Source organism: Rhinatrema bivittatum, chromosome 2 (assembly GCF_901001135.1).
Source record: "Rhinatrema bivittatum chromosome 2, aRhiBiv1.1, whole genome shotgun sequence".
In the NCBI taxonomy this organism is placed as follows: Eukaryota; Metazoa; Chordata; class Amphibia; order Gymnophiona; family Rhinatrematidae; genus Rhinatrema; species Rhinatrema bivittatum.
In genome coordinates, this window is record NC_042616.1 from 328,228,027 (window position 1) to 328,251,784 (window position 23,758).

Genomic DNA, 23,758 nt, shown 5'->3' on the forward strand with positions numbered 1-23,758 from the left:
TGGTTCTATGTCAGCTTCTAAAGCAAATTTTGTTTTCTGAATCTTTTTTGGGCTACTTACCATCTGAGAGGTATTTTTATAATTTTATTTTAATACTGAAAAAGCTAAAATTAAAAAATGAAATCCCATACTGTCATTCAACTATGTATGTTGTGTCTTTTTAGCACTGCCATTGGCCACTTTAGTTGCGAGTCACATTTCAGAGTCACAATCAAAGACAACCTTCCCCTTAAAATGTAAGTATTGTCTCCATTTCACCCTATCTTATTTCCTAAACTCTGAGGTGCTAAAGAGGTATATGTGGCTCCTTAGTTATGGCTCACGAACCACTACCATATGCTGTATATTTGTCTCCAAGCACTGTCATGACTGATGCCTCCCACGTTTTGCTTACTGTGGTTGTACTTACCGATAAAACATGGCGTAGTCTAATGTAGAATGGCAGTTTTGAAACTCCCATGCTTTAAGCTTCTGGCATTCACGGTGGGCCCGGAGTTTGACCTTCACCGTCCCTTGGCACAGTTCAGGCACCGGCTTCCTTTGTAAACGATTACAGAATTCATTGGATTCCACCCTCCAGGACTCGGCAAACTCATCTATACCAAATTTGAAATTGCCATCTCCTCCGATCAGGTCGTCTCTTTTGTGCCCATTGTAGTTGCCACAGAGGCCACAGAGCTTGCCTTTGAGAAGTGGCGTGGCCATAACTTCAACAAAACTGTCTCCATCCCAAGAGATTTCCAGTCCTGAAAATAAGAGAACAAGAAACAGGTGCTTGGCATCATGTAGTTTAAATGTACTCCATCCAGCCCTGGATTTGTCATTAGGCACCACTCATTATACTTGTGCCTAGAGGCAGCAGGCTGACTAAGATTTGCTGCCTTCCAGCTCTGCCGAATCTCATTCAGCAGAGAACAGCCTCCTGCTGCCCTATATCAGAGCCTTACAGGAGGTAGTGGGTTTAAAGCACCATAAATCCCTAGGGGAGCCAAAATCCATCCCTGATTCTATCAGTTATCAGTATAGTGCAAATGAGAACATTTTCTAAAAGAGAAATTCCTGACTATCCTTTTCTTATTTTAAGCATTTTACTGACGTCTTGCAATTCTGTAGCTTTCCTCCTTTTTGTTAAATTGATCTTGATACACAATTGGCACATCCATCCAGAGCAATGGTGCATCATTCAGCAAATGGCTGACCTTTCTGTATTAGTATTAGAGAAGCTCAACAGAATCTCTGATTGCAATGTAAGGTGTACCAAAATACTTCGCACGTGAGTTTTGGTGGCTCTGAGCTAAAATCATCTCCCATGCATGTGCTAACATGTTTGTTGGCACTATGCAGTGTTTTAGACGCAATATAAATTGTGTTTCAAGATATTGCTATGACATTTAATGCAGAATCACAATGGGGGTCAAGCACGTGTCAGGTAAAAGCAATATTTTTCACACATTCTGTACTTTGAAGTGAACAGGACAATGGATTAGATGTATCTGTCATTTGAAGTAACTAGATAACTAGTTATCTGGCTAGAATTTAGATGTATAAGTGGCTGAATATGCCAGTTTGCATATCAAACTGGCATATTTTATACTGTTGTATTTATGATTGTCCCTTTAGGATATTTTTATGGTTGAATTTACATCTGTACATTGCACAGATTTTGGGAGCCAAACCGTACATTTTGTATGCATTTTTTTAATGGGAAAATTAAATTGCTTACATGTTTATCTCCTGATATCTTTACTGTGTTTACATCAACATGCATAAGAGTTTAACTTTTCATGTATCTATAAGATACACAAGTACTACACAAATGGTCCTCATACACAAGAATCAATATTTAACGAAAGTAAAGAATTGCTGAAATTATAATTCAGTGGGGCATTGGGGAATAGTCTAATGTTTAGAGCAGTGGGCTCAGAATTAGGAAAACTAGAGTTCAAATCCTGCTTCTTTCAGTGATGCTCCTTCTGACCTTGAACAAAGTAATTTCACCTTCCATTACCTCAGGTGCAAACTTAGGGCCTGATTTACTAAAATCAACCACAAAAAGACATCACCTATCACAATCCACTTACACCCATTCTAGACAGCCTCAAAAATACATCCTACGTAAGAGACTTAGGCGTTCTTCTGGACAATCAGCTGAACCTAAAAAGATTTGTAAACAACACAACCAAAGAATGCTTTTTCAAATTACAAGTTCTGAAAAAGCTAAAACCCTTACTACACGCTCACGACTTCCGCCTCGTCCTGCAATCAATTATCCTCACCAAAATTGACTACTGCAACGCGCTACTACTCGGTCTACCAGCCTCCACCATCAAGCCTCTCCAGATGGTACAAAATTCTGCAGCTAGGGTCTTGACCAATTCGAATAAGAGAGACCACATCACGCCTATCCTCTACACTCTCCACTGGCTTCCAATTAAATATAGAGTCTTCTACAAAGTCCTGACCCTCATACACAAATCCTTAAACAATATAGCACCAATCGATCTTACCCATCAACTACGTACCATTAAATCAACAAGACCAATCAGAAAAGCCTACCAAGACACCCTGGTCATCCCTCAAGCCAAAACTCCGCTAAGGAACAGGGCTTTTCCCACCGCAAGTCCTTCCCTTTGGAATTCACTGCCACCAGAACTCAGACAAGACTCTTGCCACCAGTCATTCAAGAAAAAAGTGAAAACCTGGCTATTCAGCCAAGCATTTCCCTGATTACTAACAAGCCGCTTTCAACTTGCATTTTTACATCTGTTTTGCTCTAAATGTATAACTCCACCTTCCTCCCCACCCCTTTAAACTTCATTCCCCCCCTTATAAATACAATTTTACCCACCCATCCTGACCCCCCCAACCCCTCGCCCCCCTCGCCCCTGTCCTACCCTTTCCTATCCCCCCTGTACCTTATCACTACTGTTCGTTCGATTCACTCACGCGGAAGTTTAGTTATCTAAGGCCTCTGTCTGCAACTTCTTATAAGACATCGGTACAATTAGGAATAGGAATATTTCCTAATACCATGTTTCTTTTTTACACATTGTTTTTTTGGTCATTTATTTTTTTCTTCTATTTAACTGCTATTTATAAAGGTCTATTTAAAACATTAAGACTTTTAGACATTTAAGACGTTTTTTGTCATATATATTTTTCTTCTATTTAACTGTTTATTTAAAAAGTTCTTCGTTATATGTAATTGCCCCCAAGCAAGTTTTTCAACTGTTCTATGTAAACCGATTTGATTTGCATATAATGTAAGAAGATCGGTATATAAAAAACATAAATAAATAAATAAATAAAATATTTTCCCCATAGAAACAGAATGGGAGAAAAGCCTTAGTAAATCAGGTCTTCTGACTATAAGTCCTCCTACCGACTGTTGAATTTGTAACTTGTCTTGAGCTTGGATTTGGAAAGGGGAGTAATTAAATCTAAAACAAAATCTAAATCCAAACTTCTAATGAAATATTCCCAGGACATAACTCTGATCACTATGAGGAAACCAACAAATAAAGAAGAGACTAAAAACATAAACAATTGAGCATCAAATTAGAATTTAAGATAAAAGAATGAACGGTATATCAATAATTGTTGATAGGCCTGTCCTCCAGAAACTTGTCCAAGCCTTTAATAAACATGACCTCATCCGCCAGCAACAAATTCCACAGTTTGATTGTGTGATGTGTGTTGACTGAAAAAAAAAAAACTTTCTTAGTATTAATCTGCTACCACTTAGTTTTCTTGGAGTACCCCTTAGTCCTAATATTATTTGAAAGGGTAAATCACCATTCTCAAAGAACTTGTTCCACAGGACTACTTGTAGAACTAGGAATCATAATATGAAGTTCCAAGGAAGTAGACTCAGGAACAACATCAGGATGCCTGGAATGCCCCCCCAGAAGAGATGGTGAAGGCAAGATCAGTACAGAATTTAAAGGGACAAGCGAAAAACATATAGGATTCCTAGTAGAGATGTGAATCGGAACCGGAATCTGATCGGTTCCGATCCAAATCTTAAAATTTTTATCGCCCAGCCCGATTTGAGTTCTGATTATCGGCTGCGCCCGATCCGATAATCAAAAAACCCTCCCCCACCCTCCCGAACCCCCAAAAAAGGTTTTAAAATTACCTGGTGGTCCAGCGGGAGCGCGGGGAGCGATCTCCCGCTCTCAGGCCATCGGCTGCGTTAATAAAAATGGCGCTGATGGCCCTTTGCCCTTACCATGTGACAGGGCAAAGGTAGCACCGGCGCCATTTTGAATATTGGCAATACGGCCTGAGTGCAGAAGATCGCTCCCGGACCCCTGCTGGACCCCCAGGGACTTTTGGCCAGCTTGGGAGGGCCTCCTGACCCCAAGACTTGCCAAAAGTTCAGTCGGCCCCTGTGACATAGTGAGGGCAAAGGTAGCGCCGGCGCCATTTTGAATACTGGCAATACGGCCCGAGTGCAGGAGGTCACTCCCGGACCCCCGCTGGACTTTTGGCAAGTCTTGTGGGGGTCAGGAGGCCCCCCCAAGCTGGCCAAAAGTCCCTGGGGGTCCAGCGGGGGTCCGGGAGCGATCTCCTGCACTCAGGCCGTATTGCCAATATTCAAAATGGCGCCGGTGCTACTTTTGCCCTGTCACATGGTAAGGGCAAAGGGCCATCGGCGCCATTTTTATTAACGCAGCCGATGGCCTGAGAGCGGGAGATCGCTCCCCGCGCTCCCCCTGGACCACCAGGTAATTTTAAAAGGTTTTGGGGGGGGAGGCTAAGGGGGTCATTTTAAAGGGTCGGGTGTTTTTTGTTTTTTTTTATCGGGCCATCGGCGCTATTTATATTACTGGCAGCCAAAATGGCGCCGATGGCCCAAGTGCGGGAGATTGCGCCGGGACCCCCCCCCACTGGACCACCAGGTAATTTAAAACATTTTGGGGGGGGGGTTCGGGAGGGTGGGGGATTTGTTTTAAAGGGTCGGGGTGGGTTTAGGGGTTGTTTTGGTGTGCCGGTTTTCCCGCCCTCCCCCCTCCCTCCTCCCCCTCCCCCGATTTACGATTTTTCACGATAAACCGGGGGAATTTCTATTGTATCGCGACTCTAATGATTTTTGACGATTTAAAAAATATCTGACGATTTTTTTAAATCGTCAAAAAATGATTCACATCCCTAATTCCTAGTATAGCAAACATACATTACGCATTTGCCCTTTTAGTCCCATTGAAGTATAGAAGAACCAAAACTAAACTGTCTGCAGGGCTCTTTTTTTCAGTAACAGGATGGAAATGAAGAACTGGAGTAATCTGTGGTAAAGTTTGGTATTACATTTCTGCCTCGGGGTAACCTAAGGGAGCAGCAGTTGCAAACCTCAACAGAATGTATGGGGATAATCTACATGGACTAGTAGTTACAATCCTAAACAGCCTGCTGGGCAGACTGGATGGAACATTATTCACTAGTTAAGTCCACTGTCAAATGTACAGAATTATCAGCCACACAATAATGAATTTAGATTATAAATGAGAAGTAAAAATAATATAGCAAATAATGCCAATGGCTGACCACCCATCACACATAAATTTTTACTCAAAACCATGAAAATATTCACTTCCCATTGTATTCAAAAATCTATCATGAAGTACAGAGGTCCTCCCCTTACAAAATTTAGATGAATCAATTGAATATCTGCCATTCTATGTTGAAGTTCATACCATGCAGATAAAAGGAGTTGAGTTTATAAAATATGCACTGCTGTTCCATCATAAATGCTTATCAATATCACCCCCCTCTCCAATAATCCATTTTATTTAACCAATAATAAAATACTTAAGTTGGTGAAAGGTATGTCCAAGGGCTTAACAATGATTGACCATTGGGGCTTCAGTTTTTCTGATATTTAAACAACTTTGATTTTCAACTAGGCAGACTCATATATGGTTTTAAGAGAAAGAGAATGAACCTCCGTTGGTAAAATATGGTAAATGATAAGTTTTCTTAGAAGTCAAATGAATAAATGATTTTAACTTAACATTAATCACACATATGGAATATGAGCCACAAGGAAATTGGCCGAAGCACAGAAGACCCTACACTGAATTTATTCATGTTTCCATGTGTAAACACAAGCAAAGTTTCAGTTCAAAGGACTTGATGTAATCTCAGACCAATATGTTTGTATTATCTGCTTTACTGTACCCGATAACACAGAATTCTTGATTGTTTCTGTCTTAATAAATTGTGGTTTAAAACAAAGCCTATTTATAAGCAGTATGGATAAACTGAACCGTGTAACAAAAAATGTAAGCTCAGTTCCTGTTCTCATTTAGAATTGTCAACACTACCACTGTTATGATCCTGCGAAGTGGACCCCTGTTCCGAGGTAGAGTTAGCACTACCACAAAAGGGTATAACCCTTTAGGTCTCTACCGTCGGAGGGCAAGGCCTGCAGATGCAGATGTTGAAAGAAGACTTCACCCTGGAAGCTCGTGATTTCCCCAGGAGGAGCCCGTAGGAATCCGGCCACTGGGACTTAGGAGACTCACCAAAGACTGATTGTAGATCTGGATGCAGGCGCCTCCTGCGGGTCGTGGATTCCAGACGGCTCGTGCCTCCAGCTGGTCGTAGACAGTCAGGGAGTCAAAGAATAGTCAAGAGCCGGTCCAAGGGTCAAAGTCCAGAGAAGGGTTGTATGCCGGACCAGAAGCAAGTCAGGAGAATCGTCCAAAGCCAGTCCAGGATCAAAGCAGGAGAAAGGTCCGAAGCCAGTCCAAAGGTCAAAAGACGTGGAAACAGGAAGCAGGAACAAGACATGGAACAGAACCAGGAACATGGAGCACAGGCAAGCTCCCTCCAGAGCCTCAATACCAAGGCAAGGTCTGAGGAGCAGACCTTGCTTTAAATACCTAAGATGAGGAAGGAGTCCCAGGAAGGAGCCACGACACTTCCTGTCGTGGCCCCTTTAAATCATATCTTCAGCCCCGCGTGCAGCCTTAATACAGCCAGCAGGGGGAGGAGTAGTCCCGGCCGAACAGAGACCTGCGGCCTTCCTTAGCAGCAGCCATGACCGTGGGGGGAATGTCGAGGGAGGCTGCCTGCTCCGGCAGGAGCCTCAGAGCTCACCCGATGCTGTGGGTGAGTATTAGATCCAGACCACGGACCGCTGCGGCTGGCGGCCATGACGATCAGCCCCAGTTGTGGCTTCCCGCGGCCGACATTCATAACAACCACAAAGTTATCTAATCCACAAAAATTTTCCTAAAGGAAGATTTCATTTGAATTTATAAGAATGAAAACTTTCAAAATGCAGCAAAGCATTACACTCAGTTGGCTTATTAAACACAGAAGTACACAAACAATTTCTGTTCTATCTATTCATGTATCTAAAAAAGAAATGGTATGCAGATCATAGGAAGTAAAACATTTAAGTTTCAATCTCATGAATCAAAGCCACAATAAAAACATCTCAAGCTCTTGCACTGTAACTTAAAAATATCATCTATCTACCTCTTCTAAAGATGGGCTATATCAGGGGCCACAGTAAACCCCACCACGTAGCTGCTGCTCTAATTTGGAGAGAAAAATCTCTTTCAAAGATAAAAAAAAATATTTTACATAAAGCCAATGGTGAGGCCTTAGTGATGGATTCTGTTGTAATACATTGAGGCAATGGTCAGAAATGCAGTGTTTGCAGGATGATTTCCAAAGCACTGTCTTGAGGAGTGTTATATCTAAGGCTTCTGTGTTAAAGGTAACCAAGAATACAGATAATGCAATAGGAGAAATAGAGGCTAAAATGTTAAACATGGGAAAAGAATCTGTAACATTAAATAGAATGATTGATACCAAGTGGTTCCAAAAATGTATCCACACAAAGTTTAAAACAGCAAGTAAATTATTAAAACTATTGGATGGCCAGGTGGTTAGTGTTATGATTTGTGAATTTTTGGCAAAATATTCAAAGTAGGGGTCCTAGGGTATGAAACCAAAAGAAAGGAATACTCAATAAGGCAACCAGATTCTCAACCAGAAATAATAAGAAAAGTCACTCCTTTCTGAATCTTCCTAGTAGGATCCTCTGGAAGATGGGTATGACAAAAAGCATCATTAACTCTGTGAATTTCTGGAAGCTAGCTGGAATTGGATAAGACCACGAAATGTCCCCCTTGGTCAGCAAATGTTAGAATTTTCTCAGCATCTCATGATAAATGTTTCAAAGCTCCACATTCTTAGTGTACATTTTGAAAAGGTTTGGCATTTCACTTTTCTTTCTCTACCATACCACACAAAAAATGTTGCTTAAATGTTTATAGTGGATCTGTGTTATTCCATGATGACAAATATATCTTCTATTACAAAGAATTAGACTTAGCAAAAAAAAAAAAAAAAAAGGCATAATTTTGGTCTGTAAAATTCTAACCTGAACTGAAAGGAACCATAGATTGATGAAGGAATAAAGGATCTGGTTACTAGACAAAGGGAGACCAGATATGTTAGCTCTAGCTGAGTGTGTGTAGCTTGTTTTATTTGTGTTTTAAATGCTTTCGGGCGGATTTTAAAAGCCCTGCTCGCGCGCCGGCGCACCTATTTTCCATAGGCCGCCGGCGCACGCAGAGACCCGGGACGCGCGTAGGTCCCGGGGTTTTTGGAAGGGGGCGTGTCGGGGGCGGGGCCCGATGATGCGGTGTTTCGGGGGGCGGGGCGCGGCGTTTCGGGGCGGGGCCGGGGGCGTGGTCCAGGCCTTCGGACCAGCCCCCGGGTCAGAGCACGGCGCGCCAGCACTCCGCTGGGGCGTGTAGATTTACGTCTGCTTCTCGCAGGCGTAAATCTACGGACAAAGGTAAAGGGGGGGTTTAGATATGGCCGGGGGGGTGGGGTTAGGTAGGGGAAGGGAGGGGAAGGTGAGGGGAGGGCGAAAGAGAGTTCCCTCCGAGGCCGCTCTGAGGGAACGGAGGTAGGCTGCGCGGCTCGGCACGCACCGGCACGCACCGGCTGCCCAAAATCGGCAGCCTTGCGCACGCCGATCCAGGATTTTAGAGGATACGCACGGCTATGGGCGTATCTTATAAAATCCAGCGTACTTTTGTTTGCGCCTGCTGCGCAAACAAAAGTACGCGATCGCGCTGTTTTTAAAAATCTACCCCTTTGTGTTTTTATTTATAATTTGTATTTTAAATGTTTAATGTTTTCATATATAATCTGCTTTAAACAACGTTTAAAACAGCAGAATATAAAATAAATATAATCCCCTCTTCAGGGACCTCCCCAGGGCCACTTCTACTCCCAACTCTCTGACTCCTCTCAGTTCACAGCATGACACTGGCATGCTGAGGTTTGTTCTGGCAGGAAGGAGGGTAAACCTCTGGGCCTCTAGGCTCACAGGGATGGGGACCCACATACAGTCTCTCACTTCCTTTAAACTCTTAGGATCCACAGTACTCACACGTGGGATGTCCTTGGCTTGAGGGCAGTCTTGACACTGAAGAAACCACACTGAACATTCTGGTGATGTGTTCAACATATATTTACTGCAACCAAGAATACTTAAAGGTCCAGTTCATAACAGAAATTCTTCAGATAATCTTCACACAAAAAAAGAAACAGTCCCAAAGTGCCTCTTTCTCAGATCTATTAGCTGAGACACTGTCCCTTTGGATGACAAGCACAAGGAAAAGATTTATTGCTCTGGGATGATAGAGCGTGGGCTCCTAGTAGGCCTGGAATCTTCTTATCTCTTTCTCTGATTTTAAAAGCTGAAATTCTGGTAGTAGAACGGCCCAAAAAGTATTCAAAATCTATAATCTCTCTCTCCTTCTCAGTGGGAAGGAACTGGTAACAAATATTCCTCCCAAAACCAGAACCAAATTCTTAGCAAAAATATGTCTTTCTTCTTCAGGTCACTGCTGTCCCGTCTTAGCTAGGCAGAAGGAATCACAGCACTTTCCTGACCTCCCAAGGCAGGGGTGGCAATCCTCTTTATGCAGGAGGATCCAAAAGCAAAACTGTATCCCCCCCCCCCAAAAAAAAAAGAAAAAAGCAAGCAGCTTTTCTTACTTCTTTTAAACTTTCTTCACTCCTCCCAGACAATCCTTTACAGGCCGTGGGATACTGGCCAGGGTACTGGATCAGGCAGTGAAGCCCAAAATAGGGATCAGCCACCACACTACTCCAACTCAACAAAACTAGAAAAAAATCAAAAAGCCACTTCCCCTGGTTTCCGGCTGAGGGCCAAAGATGGGGTTCACCATCCTTGAATCCAACTAAAAATGCCACTCTGCTCCTCGTGCAGCTCCTGCTTTTATAGTGCACTGTTGACTAATCCAGAAAAGCCTCTGTGGAGGTGCTGGCAGCAGGGATGGTCTGCAAATTACAAAACTCCTAGCCTGGGGATCCAGCTAAGGACCATCCGCCTGGATAGTGGAGACCTAGGGGTCTCTACATAAATAGATACATTACAACTGTGCTGGGTCTGAATGCAAGGCCAACTTCAATTGTAGTTTTGGGATATAGATATTTTGTTTCTGTTGCATGGCCTCAGACAGGGTTTGTAAATGTCAGGATCTGTGGACCAAAAAAAAAGGAAGCATTCATGGAATTTTGGCTATGATAATCTCTAGGCTTGTTATCCACACTAGAGGATCTGGATAAAAGATCTCTTATATTGGTATATTTATATGAGTCCCTTTCGTATGTTTCTACATTTGAATTTAAACGTTGATAGAAAACCATTGTTTCTGTTTCTTGTGCCTATAGTTTAGTTTTCAGTAGGAGTGGGCACAGAGATTTTTTTTTTATTTGGGTTCCTTTCCATTTTTTCCCCCCCATTTCATTTGTGACTTGTTTTAATTAAACAAAAAGAAACAAAAGTAAGGAAAAAAAAAGGAAAGGAAAAATAAATGGAGCCTGGCAGAGGCAATAAAGCGTCCCATGTCCCACCCCCGCCGAATCGGCTTACTATATTTTTCTTTCTTCAAGGGGCAGGAGCGATCGCCAGTCACTTCTGCCCCGCCAGTGGCATGCAATGGAGCCAGCAGACTGAGGCTGCCATCATTTTTTTATGTCTTCCATATAAAACGGTGCCAGCCTGGGTGGTGCCATTTTGTACAGAAGAAACCAAAAAATGTCACTGGCCTTGGTTTGCCAACACCATTTCTAATCCTACCACCGGTGGAGCAGGAGAGACCGGGGTTTGCCTCTGGCCTGGGAAAGGAAAGAAATTAGGGGAAGAGGGATTGCTGGTGATTTTTATTTGGAGGTGGTTTTAGCGGTGGAAACATTTTTAAAATACAAAGAATGAAAAAGAACCGTTGTGATGGCAAAACCGAATGGCGGTATATAAAACTCGATAAATAAATTAATAGATAAATAAATAAATAAATAGATTTTGATCTCTCTTTTTTTGTTTTTAAAACATATTAAAACAAAAAGGGAAATGATGCTAAAATTTCCTATTTCATTTCAAATACAGTATATGCACATCCCTAGTTTTCAGTGCGGTCCCCCTGCGCGCATAAAGCTGCTGCTTTAGAAACAGAGAAAGAAAGACCTTTTAATGATGTCTGCGTATTTATGGGCCAGGCAATCTGTTCTACATATGACACCACTAATGGAAATTCTAGATTTGTGCATTCCAATGATGGGAGAACTTTAAATGTCATATTGATAATTGAAATTTCATGTGAAGCATGTCATTGGAAAGCTCTCATGCTGAGCTTTAACATAATACCAGGTTCATCTGGCAACTCCTAACTGTAATGAGAAATAACTGAATCTAAACAAGTGTCAGATATTTTCCTACATATTCCAAGAGAGAAATGATAGCACATTTACTTAAATGGCACTTTTTCTGTTACCACTTAAAAGACAAGCTGGTGTCATTATAAAACACAGTCTTGAAATTTCAAGCAATTATAAAGGTCATGGTATTTAAGATCAAAACTGTTCCAATCTTTTGTTTTAGAATTCTTCCTCCTCCCATAGCCTGACTTGAAACCTACTTGCACTTAAATTGTCCCTTTGCTGTAACCTGGCCTGAATAAGAACAGGCACAGGGAGCCAACCTGGTGATCCATGCAGGGGATGCAGATTCTGTTCTGGACCCAGCTTCTGATCCTGGAAACGGGTAGGGCTGCAGACGCTGCAGTGGTCATTTTTAATACTACCATAAAATAGGCTTCTTTGATTCTACACTTTGAAGGGTTTCTTAAGCCAAGGTTATAATAGTAGCACTGTCCACATGTCCCTCTCAATAAATCAAAGTTTCATTGAAGAATATGCTCCAGGATAGGGGGTCAAAATCATTCCTCCCTGTTTGGATACAGAGCTAAGAAAAGTTCCGGGAACTGATGTGCTTATCTGATTAGCAGAAAAATTACCCTAGTTCGGCATTGTGTACATTTTATATGTCACTATATTTTGACTTCTTTTTCTAATTATACTTTAAGACATTGTTTCCTCCCTCACTACTACAGGTTTCCTCCAAGAAAAATATGCAAGGCAAAATAAATTGTCCAAAAAACTGTCCAGCATATTACTTTAACTGCCAAGCAGCAGATATTCTATATACAATGTGTATCTGTTTAAAATATAGTGTGTTACAAATGGGAGACAGAGAAGATTTACTTGACAAAAGGCCATCTTTTAACCTTTAAGTACTTATTTGTTGTGCATTCCATATTCATCTTTCTCTAAACTACATACTAATCCACCTCAATTTCTGATGAACAATGGGAACAGTTAAAATAAGTAGAAACCATCCACAGTTTCTGTCCAGGTTCAAGAAAAGTCCAGCATTAAGTAATCATGATGGAGCTTCCGCTCAAAGGAGACAGAAACCCATAGAGATTATTTGGGCGAATAAAACTAAGGCTAGTGGATGCAGATGTTATAATTTATATTCCACTTTTGAGGCACTTCAAAGCAGATTACATTCAGACAATGTAGGTATGTTCTGTCCCCAGAAGGCTCATAATCTAAGTTTGCACCAGAGGCTATAGAGGATGACATGACTTGCCCAAGGTCACAAAAATCAGCAGTGGGAACTGAACACTGGTTTGCAGCCCACTGTTCTAACCACTAGGCTACTCCTCTACTCCCAAATAATGAAGTACGCCATGTTGTACCCACACCTGAGAAGTGCAAAACAGCTTTCACAATCTTATAATATGGGCATGTCACATAAAAATGATTGTTAAGGAGACTGGAGAATGGGCCTAGAGAGAGCATTCTGTCACACCTGGTCTAGTGATATGACCCCAAATAGCAGAATTCCTCAAAAGAGAGCCAAATGTCAATCCATTAAGAGCAATACTAGTCAGAGAGCAACGAACCAACTACTCGCTTTACTCTTCAACTGGGGGGATAAAGTGGTGATGGCCGCAGTAGGAGTTCTATCACTTGTCTTCATGACCTTCATTGCTCTATCAGAAGTGGTTGCTAGGAGACAAATCTCCCCTGTGACATCTGTCAAGATTCCAGTTTTCACATGTGTAGCAGAAGAGAGTATGAGATGAAGAAACCAGAGGTGAAGACAAACATAAGAAAGATGGGGAAAGGTGGAGGGATGAGAGATGAGAGATGAGGAGGAAGAGGGCTTGGGAAGTCAAAAACAAAGAGGAAGAGGAAATGAAATATGGAACGATAGAGAGCTTGAGATTGAGATATAAAGCTAAGTATTAAAAAAAAAAAAGATTAAAAGGCAACGCAAATTTTATGAAGTATACCTAGTTTATTCATACTTGTAAGTGATACTGCTCTAAGGGCCGGATTCACTAAGCATTTTTCCCATAGACACAGAATGGTAGAAAAGCCCTACGGCCAGATTTTAAAAGGGCCACACGCATAAAAAAACCGGGGGTTATGCACGTGGCTGGGCCTTGCACGCGCTGCGCACATTTTAGAACAGGCCCGGCCACGTGCGTAACCCCCGTTAGGCACAGAAGTGCCGGGCCCTGCAAAAGGGGCGGGCTGGGGGCGAAGTCTGGGTGGGGGTGGGCCGGGACAGTGCCATTAACTGCTGTCCTGAGGAAGTGCATGCCAGTAGCCAGCTGGTGCATGGTGATTACATTTGCTTCCGGGCAGCAGTAAGTATTAAAATAAAAAAAATAGGGATAGGTATGGTTAGGTAGAGTTAGGTTAGAGGTCGGGGAGGAGAGGGGAAGAGATAGGATGGATAGGGTTAAGGATAGGAAAGTTCCCTCCCAGTTTGCTTCTTAATTGGAGCGTACTGGGAGGGAACTGGGGAAGGCGTGAATGTGTTGCCACATGTATTTTGCTAAAATCCCCCCCTTGCGCGGGCGACTCGCGGGCGACCCAAACACATGTGTGAGCGGATCTTAAAATCCAGCAAGCATGTGCATGCAGCCATTGGATTTAATAGCATGCGTGCGCCAGTGCGGTCATGTTATAAAATCAGTGTGTTCATGTGAACGCGTCGGGAACCGCGCGCACATACACGCACGTGCGCAGGTCTTAAAACCAACCCCTTAGTGAATCAGGCCCTACGAGAGCAATTTTTAAACTGCCCACTTTGCTGCAAAGTCCACAAGTGGTGCATATTTCTCCATTCCCGGGTGACTGGATGAATCAACTGATGAAATGAGGATGGAGCAAAGCCTTGAATCTGAGGAAGGAGGCATATTATTATATTATATCATAATGTATTGCTAATGTTCCACATGTTTACTGTTTCCGCATGTTCATTGTACCACTTGTTTCGCTGTATCCGCCCCTCGGCGACAGTTCAGTTTCATGTAAACCGGCGTGAAATGTATCCTATACAGGAACATCGGTATATAAAAGCTAAAAATAAATAAATAAATATTGAGGATCTACAATGGAGGACCAGTGGCATGGAAACTAAGAATGGTTGGAGAAGGGGAGGGAAGGAAAGAGGGAGAAAAGCAAAAGCAGAAGGACAAAACATAAGGGAAGCAGTCTAGAATTTGTCACAGACACACAAAGGATCAATTAATTGTATGATTTTAATGTTGTTATGAATTGATGTCATTTTTTTTATTATTTTTTTATTTTGCTGATATGATTGTCATACCTGGGAACTCTCCAGAAGTTTCCCAGAGATTCTGAAATTCTTAAGTGAATTGCAGGGTCTCCTGGCCACCTTGGCTAAACTCCAGGTGGACTGAGGAAACACCCTGCATGGCCCAGGTGACTTCCCTGACCGCAATGGCAGGAACAAAGGAACAGTGATAGTAGCGGCCAACGTGGCCGCAAGCAGAAGGATGTTTCCTATCAGTCACGCGGGCCCAAGTGAGGATTCTGCTGCATCAACCGAAGGAAGAACAGACTGCAGCATCACTCTGCAAGCCTAGAGAAAGAAGAGGCTGCTGCATTGCCCCACGGCCTGAAGGAAGAGGAGGAAGAAGAGGCTACTGCACCAGGGGCCCAGAAGAGAAGAAACTGCTGTTCCTGGTAGGTTCAGGATGGGGAGAGAGGATGAACGAACATGTATATAAGAATAAGTGATACAGAATGTATGTGTTGAAGAGGAAGGAAGTGAGAGTGTGAGTGAGCATGTATATGTGAAAAAGTAAGCAGGTGGTGGGCATGTGTGAGAGAAAGTGATTATGTGTAAGTGAGCGGGCATGATTTTTAATGTGTGCGAGAGTGTATTAATGTTCATGTGTGTGTGTGTATAAGAGATAGGGATGTGCAGAGCAAAAGTTTATGTCCATATGTCCATATGTCCAAAGGGGGTCCCATTTGCGGTCAATATGGACATAAACAGAATTCAATGAGTTGAGTATATGTCCATATGTGCAAATAAAAATTTAAACCCCTCACCCTCCTTAATCCCCTCCCCCCCCCAAGACTTACCACAACTCCCTGGTGATCCAGCGAGGAGTGAGGACGCCATTTCTGAAATTCTTTGCGAGGAGCACGTGACGCCGCGTCACTCCGACGTGGCGCCGACGTCACGTGCTCCTCGCAAAGGATTGCAGGAATGGCGTCCTCACTCCTCGCTGGATCATCAGGGAGTTGTGGTAAGTCTTTGGGGGGGGATTAAGGAAGGTGAGGGGTTTAAATTTTTATTTTGGATCAACAATCGCGATTTCCAACATATCCAACATAGCTATGTTGGATATGTGGGAAATCCGATCGTTTATGTCTCATCACTTTTTTCAGTTAAAAAAAAAATATAAGTAGCGTTTTACATATGCGGTCAATACGAATGCACATCCCTAATAAGAGAATCTGTACGCATTAACATCTCCTCGCCTCAATTCACAATAATCTCAGGATGACTAAATTCAAAAGTTCCCAGGTATGATGACCGTGAGTTGCCCAGCATTTCCTTTCAAAACTTGTGTGACATAAATGCAAATACATTAATTTAATTAAGCATTCAGGACACTCAGAATGAAAAGGATGACCAGGACAATATTCTTATGACCATCCTGAGACATAAGGCCGGTAGTTGCTGCAGCTGTGAAAATGAGCCCTGGTTTGAAGGCTTAGTCATCTGTTATCATTTCTTGCACAGGCAATAGAAGGTGCAATCATGCAATGGATGCTAGAAGGTACAGATTTTGACAGTAGAAATGACAAGAATATCTGTGAGGCAGCACACAGATGACAAGGCATGAACCCAAAACAGGGAAGTTGTAGGAGACTGGAGAAGGCTGAGACCACCAAGACAGTCATTCCTATGAACTCCCTCCCCTTCTGCCTCTTAACAGTCTTGCGTGTATTTTTAGCTACGAGTCTGCGGTCAGGCTGAACCCGCACCACGCTGCAGAGAGGAGAACAGAGAAGAGGGTCACACTCGGCAGCAGTGGAGATTCTACTCCGGGAGCCCCATATTTGTTTCTGTGTTTAAAATAGTATGGTTGTGCTCACAGGTCCATCTCCTAACCCCCTAAAATAATGAAAAAAAAAAAAAATGAGGGCCATACTACCCGATCCCTCCCCCCCCCCCCCAACCGCAGCAATCACTTCAAAAAATTAGCTGAATACGTGTCTCCAATTCCATCCCCATTCCCTAACTTAAACAAATTATTAGTGGCAATCACCACTGCTCTCCAAACCCCGGAACCACCAAAATATTCCCCAATGTTGAATTTTGAACAGGGATTTTATTAATGAATGTTTTATGTTATTTAATACTTTTTATAGTCCACAATTTCCTTAATAAGGTCAAAGTGGAGAACAATAAACATTCTTCAAATGTAAAGATAAAATGGACAATAACTATCACATCAAACAAATACAACTAACATATTAAAATGTAAACATCTCGTAAAACTTATTTCTAACATACCAATGCTGCTATAAAATGCATTGCTCTTAACTTTTTAAACATTCTTTATATTTTTCTAAATGTAATCCCACTGACAGACTGTTCCACAAAAGGGAAGAAAAACAGGAAAAGGTCAGCTGTCAGTGAAGGTCCAATCACAAAAGAAGTGAAGTGAACACAGTGTTTGGGTACTTGCCAGGTTCTTATGGCCTGGATTGGCCACTGTTGGAAACAGGATGCTGGGCTTGATGGACCCTTGGTCTGACCTAGTATGGCATGTTCTTATGTACTTATTTTTGTGTGAGTTTTAGTACATAGTCCCCTTCACCTGAATCAGTTCACTTCTCCCTAGGTTGAATACCATCAATCTGCAAAAGACAGGCCTTCTGCATCGAGAGCCCAACAGACATCAGAAAAAAAAGAGGGGAGGAAACTATTTATAATCTGCAACATTTTCCCTTCTCTTTATCTTGTCTTGAGTAAAAAGGCAGCCAAAAAAGTAAAACAAAACAGTTTTACTTGAAAGTTTTCCTTCCAATCTTTGCTGGAGATTAGTTAGGATAAGACCTTTTCCCCAGAGATCAAATGGTTTTATTTTTAACAAGCCATGGAACAAAATGGGTATTGTACTTGAGAGAATGTGGTAGCAATTTCAACTTTTGAAAAGAGAGCCTTACCCGAATATTTTGCTTTTTGGAAACAAGTTAGAATGTATGTTCCTTGGTTCCCTATTCTGGTTGGTAGAGATTGTGCCAGCTACCGATGAATGAAAACCACCTGCTCTCCAGCAAACTTGTGGAGCGTTTTAACACATCGCTTCAATGGATGAGTCACTGCGGAACAGTACACCCCATTACCACGCTGAGGCCTGCATTTTCTAATGTGTGGCAGACGACATCTCACCCCCTCGCCAGGCGGAGGTCGCTAATGAGAGGGCTGCAGGCAGCTCTATCTGTACCTTTCTCCAACCAGAGGAGAAAGAGAGCAAATTATGGCCTCTGGATCTGCCAGCCTGATCTTGGCCTCAATTCCACTTCCGGCAAGTTGCGAATAGCCATTTGAAAATTATTATGGCCTTTTGCCTGGAACACACAGATGTTCCCCAGTTTAAAAGAAAAACTATTTCGCTTTTTCCAAGCAAAATTGCCATTTATTTTCAGAGCAAGACAATTGTTAAAAGAGAAAACAAATCCAGAGTAGCATCAACAGATGGTGGTTAGAATGATTAGTGATTGTGCTTTTTATTTTCCTTTTTATTAGAGAAGTATGAAACATGCTGCTTTTATTACTCTGAAGTGGAACAGCTTCTAGCTTAAACAATTATTTCCAAAAGCAAGTGCAGTGAATAAGGGAGAAATATTCTTTTCTGTAATTGTGCTTCATTATGGGATTTAGCTATTCAGGGCACTGTAAGCTGCACTGGAATTCCTGACTGCAAATCTCAAACATCAGAAGACAATGGCTCCAAGAGAAATGACCTGTGGCACTCATGCATTCACACAGCACACCCACGGGTGCAAGTGCCAAGGCTCTCACGTTCAGCAAGACACTTCCCGCATCTGGGACCTGTCCAGAGCCAGAACCAGGCAATTTGGCACCTGCGGTCAAATGGAAAATTGTCCTCACCCTTTTACACACCACACACCACCTCAAGGTGGGAGCCTAGGTTAAATGTTTAGCTTTTAAAATGTAAAACAAATCATTATGATTATTTATAACCTACAGTAGACACAAGTGTGACTCTAGTCCAAAAGTGTGACCCTTGTGTCTGTATGGACATGATCCTTAACCTTTACTAGAACTGACAGAGTGTGCCTTTAAACAATGATGAAGTGATGTCATCCATGACCTATCATGGTTGTAAAGGGTGAGAGGCAAAGGGGGGATGTGTTCCTTTTTGTGGGGATTTTACTGAAGAATTTCAGTATATAGGTATTAAATCTACCATCAACTATTTTGACTATGTCATTTTTTAATGTGACAACAAAAATTAATTTTAAAGGACATTAGTAGAAATATGCAAACATTTTAAAAATTTGCCATTACAAAAGTCAGTTAAAGAAATGTTTTTTGGCGAATGATAAGAAACTGCCATACTGGGTCAGACCAAGGGTCCATCAAGCCCAGCATCCTGTTTCCAACAGTGGCCAATCCAGGCCATAAGAACCTGGCAAGTACCCAAAAACTAAGTCTATTCCATGTTACCATTGCTAATGGCAGTGGCTATTCTCTAAGTGAACTTAGCAGGTAATGGACTTCTCCTCCAAGAACTTATCCAATCCTTTTTTAAACACAAAGCCAAGTGCTCTTGAAAGCCTTTATCAGTGGAAGCATTGCCTTCGAGCTTCTACTGAATTATATGACTTTTTTATTATATTAAACTAATTACTTTCCAGATGTCATTAACAGCTAAGCAAACTTCCTCCACTGATATTGCAATGCACCACAAAACCCTGCTGAAAACACTCTCAGAATTTTTGTAGCAAACCTGCCAGACCATAATAATAATAGCGCTAATAGATATGTCTTGCATAGCAACACCCCTGCCTATGAAAACAAAAGGCAGCACTGCAAATACAGTAACCAGCCCTAGAACCCCAATATACCTTCTACTGGGAAAACAGAGTAAGCTGGACCCCTCCAGATCTGTGCACAGAAACAAACCACTGGCAAGATCCTTTATTCTTTCACACATGCAGAACACAGAAACACCCTCACCAGGTACAGAATAAGGAACCACAAATTAGGAATAGAAAGAAACACACAGACCCAAGAAGCTCACCTGGGAACTTTTGAGTTCTGGTCACCCTGAGACTCCTGTGGTTTAGTTGGGGAGGGGAGAGACCCTAGTATTCTCCTCTTCCCCAACCCCTATGACAGACTCCAGCACTTTCCCCTCCCCAGGTTCAATTCCTCCTCCCCTTTTCCTCCTCTAGACAGATCCCAGCAATATCACCTCTTTCATCCCACATTCCCCCTGGATGGACTCCACTACTATCTCCCTTCCCACCACACCCTCACTTGGATGGACCCCATTTTCTCACTCCCCTTCGTCCTCCACTGGCTAGACCCCAGCATGTTCCCCTGCCTTCCCACCCTCCTCAGGCTGAACCTCAGCACTTTTCCCCCCTTCTCTCCTTGCCCCCAAGGCTGGACTGGGTACTCTTCCCCTTTTTCTCTCCACCCCAAGCTGCACCCATTAGCACCATCTCCCTTCTCCCCTCCCCAAGTCTAATACCAGCCTGCAATGTCTCACTCTCCAATCCACCTGGCGGGAACCCAGCACTCCAGCCTGCACCCCGACTCAGGCTGATCAGCAGCAACAGCAGCACTTTTCTCTTTAATACTCTCTCCCGCAGGCTGCCTGCTCCCAAGCACTTTTCCCATATAATCCCATCCCCACCAGAGATCATATCCTTCCACATTTCTTATTGCTTGCCTCTATCAATGTTCCATTACTCTCCCTTTCTTCCCCTTCAGCTCTGTATCTATCCCCCCCCCCCCCCAGCCTCTGCTCCTTCCCCCTTCGCCTTTCCCTAGCAACCTCTTCCTCTTCTCCAGCATTCCCCCCCCCCCCATTACCGCCTTCCCCAAAATCTGCCCCATGCTTCTACTCCCTTCACATCTAACCCTCCCTGTGCAAGCACTTGCCCCCAGGCTGCCTCCCTCTCCCCTTCAGCAATATCTGCCCCTGCCTGCCTGCCTTCTCCCTTTCCTCAGCATCTTCCCCTGCCTGCCTGCCCATGTTCCTTTCCCAGTATCTGCTCCTACCTGTTCCTGCTCATGTACCTCCTTTAATTTCTACGACAACTCCCCCCCCACTTCAGAATGAAGTATCAAGCTGCACCACAAAGTGACAAGCAGGTTCAAAGATTAGGGGCAGCTACTTCCTGCTGGTGATGTCATGCATTGTGAGATGAGCACCAGGAACTGCCAGCTGGTGAGGTTTGACTCTGCTAGTCACTATGCTGCAGAGAGAGATGGTGCAGAGTGACAGCAAGAGACAGGCTTCCATTCTGCTTTTCTGTGGACAGAAGTTCCACCACCACCTTCAAGGGATGAGGAGGAATAGGGTGTAAGTGTCACAAAACTAAAACTAAGCGGTGCTCCCTCTCCACCACTGGCCTGCCATTGATAATAACTGCATGAAATGGTCCGGTGGCACAGAGCTATTGTGCCTAAGGGCAAAGCCATTTTGGCCTTAGGCTCACCACAACTCTGGGCCTGTCTGCATTAGAGATGTGAATCGGAACCGGAATCGGTTCGGATACCGGTTCCGATTCACATCATGGGTTTTTTTTTTCCGTCCGGTCTGATCGCGGTTTTGTTTATCGGCTGCGCCCGAGCCGATAAACAAAAAACCCACCCCGACCCTTTAAAACTAATCCCTTAGCTTCCCCCACCCTCCCGACCCCCCCCCAAAAAACATTTTACAGGTACCTGGTGGTCCAGTGGGGGTCCCGGGAGCGATCTCCTGCTCCCGGGCCGTCGGCTGCCACCAATCAAAATGGCGCCGATGGCCCTTTGCCCTTACCATGTGACAGGGTATCCGTGCCATTGGCCGGCCCCTGTCACATGGTAGGAGTAATGGACGGCCGGCGCCATCTTTAAAAATGGCGCGGGGCATCCAGTGCTCCTACCATGTGACAGGGCCCGGCCAATGGCACGGATACCCTGTCACATGGTAAGGGCAAAGGGCCATCGGCGCCATTTTGATTGGTGGCAGCCGATGGCCCGGGAGCGGGAGATCGCTCCCGGGACCCCCACTGGACCACCAGGTTCCTGTAAAATGTTTTGGGGGGGGGGGGGGGGGGGGGGGGGGGGAAGCTAAGGGATTAGTTTTAAAGGGTTGGGGTGGGTTTAGGGGTTATTTTTTTGTGCCGTTTTTCCCGCCCTCCCCCAAAACGATAAGAGAACCCCCACGAACAATATCATGGGGTTTTCCTATCGTTTTGGGGGAGCCCCCGATTTCTGACGATTTTGAAAATATCGTACGATATTTTCAATCGTCCGAAGCCCGATTCACATCCCTAGTCTGCATCACTCCCATAGATGCAGAAGTAACCCCCATGAACGCGGGCAATCCTTGCTCCCTTCCCCTAAGCTTGATCTAATGCCTACTTCTATTCCCTATTCTCCCACTAGCATGAACACCAGTCCTCACCCATCCACTCCCTCTCCTCTTTCCATTTCCCTCCCCTTCCCCATGCTTCTAGGTCCGTATTCCCCTCCCTATTTCCAGCTGGCAGAAATAGAGTGACTTTTAATAACCATTTATTTATTTATTTATACAGTTTTCTATACCATTGCACAGGAAAATTCCATCTCAACGGTTTACATAATTATACTAAAAGGAAATACATGAAATGAGTAATATTCACATAAAATTATCTAATATAAATTATTAAAGACAATATTAACTACCACTAAATAACCTTAATAAAGATTAAAAAGCCTCATCTACTATCTGGTATGAAATACATTGGACCCCACAGATCTTGGACTGTTCTTGTGGGAACTGCTGGCATCATTCTACATCTACAATTAAACAAGCTTTGCTGTTTTTCACATTTTGACAACTGTACTTCAGGTCTGCATGAAGATAAGCAACTTTGCTGGGCTCTCATAACAACCCCAGGCTAGGGAGAGGAGGGGAGTGAGGGGTGAGCCTAGGGATGGGGAAGAGACAGGGGATGAATTGGGGGTCTCAAGCACGCATGACTCTGAGGGAGATAAGCATTGGGAGAGATTGAGAGGGGGGTGAGGGGGGTGATGGCGGTGGGAAGTCTGTACAAATCCACAGTGCAACTGTACCTTGAGAATTGTGTGCAGTTCTGGTCACCCCATCTCAGAAAAGACATAGCAGAGCTAGAAAAGGTGCACAAAAGGGCAACAACAATGATAAAAGGGGAAGGAATATATCTCCCATGATGAGAGACTATGCCTGCTTGGGGAAAAGAGACAATTGAGAGGAAACATGATAGAAGTTTATAAATTCATGGGTGGGGAGGAGTGGGTAAATAAGGGACAGTTATTTATCCTTTCAAATAATACTAAAACAAGGGGACAGGCCATGATGCTAACAATCAGAAGATTCAAGACAGGTCATAGAAAGTGCTGTTGCCAGAGGATGTGATCAAGGCAACTAGCAGCATGAAGGGGCAGGTGAGGGTTAAAAGAGGTCTGGACAAGTTCCTGGAGGAAAGGTCCATAATAAATTAGTCATGTAACTCTTGCTACCCCTGGGAGTGAGAAACAGGAAACAGATCTTATTTATGGGATCTGCCAGGTATTTAAAACCTGGATTGGCCACTGTCGGAGACAGGATGCTGGGTTCCATGGACCTTGGTCTGACCCAGCATGGCATGTTCTTATGTTCTTATGTACTACTGCTATTACTACTACTTACTCTTAAAGTGCTGCTAGACATACACAGAGCTGCACAGATACATTTAAAAAACAGCCCCCCTCTCCACGGAGCTAGTCAAGACAAACAAGAGTCTGTGGGGAATGTAATGA

At 43.4% G+C, this 23,758-nt stretch overlaps 1 protein-coding gene across 2 annotated transcripts in view; it reads right to left on the reverse strand.

The window, feature by feature from the left end:
- BMPER (BMP binding endothelial regulator) overlaps positions 1-23,758 on the reverse strand; it is a 642,704-nt gene that overhangs the window by 230,757 nt on the left and 388,189 nt on the right. For both annotated transcript variants that reach the window (XM_029589775.1, XM_029589773.1), the window contains exon 13: positions 410-746. In XM_029589775.1, coding sequence (XP_029445635.1) covers positions 410-746 — 337 coding nt within the window. The remainder of the gene's footprint in view (positions 1-409; positions 747-23,758) is intronic.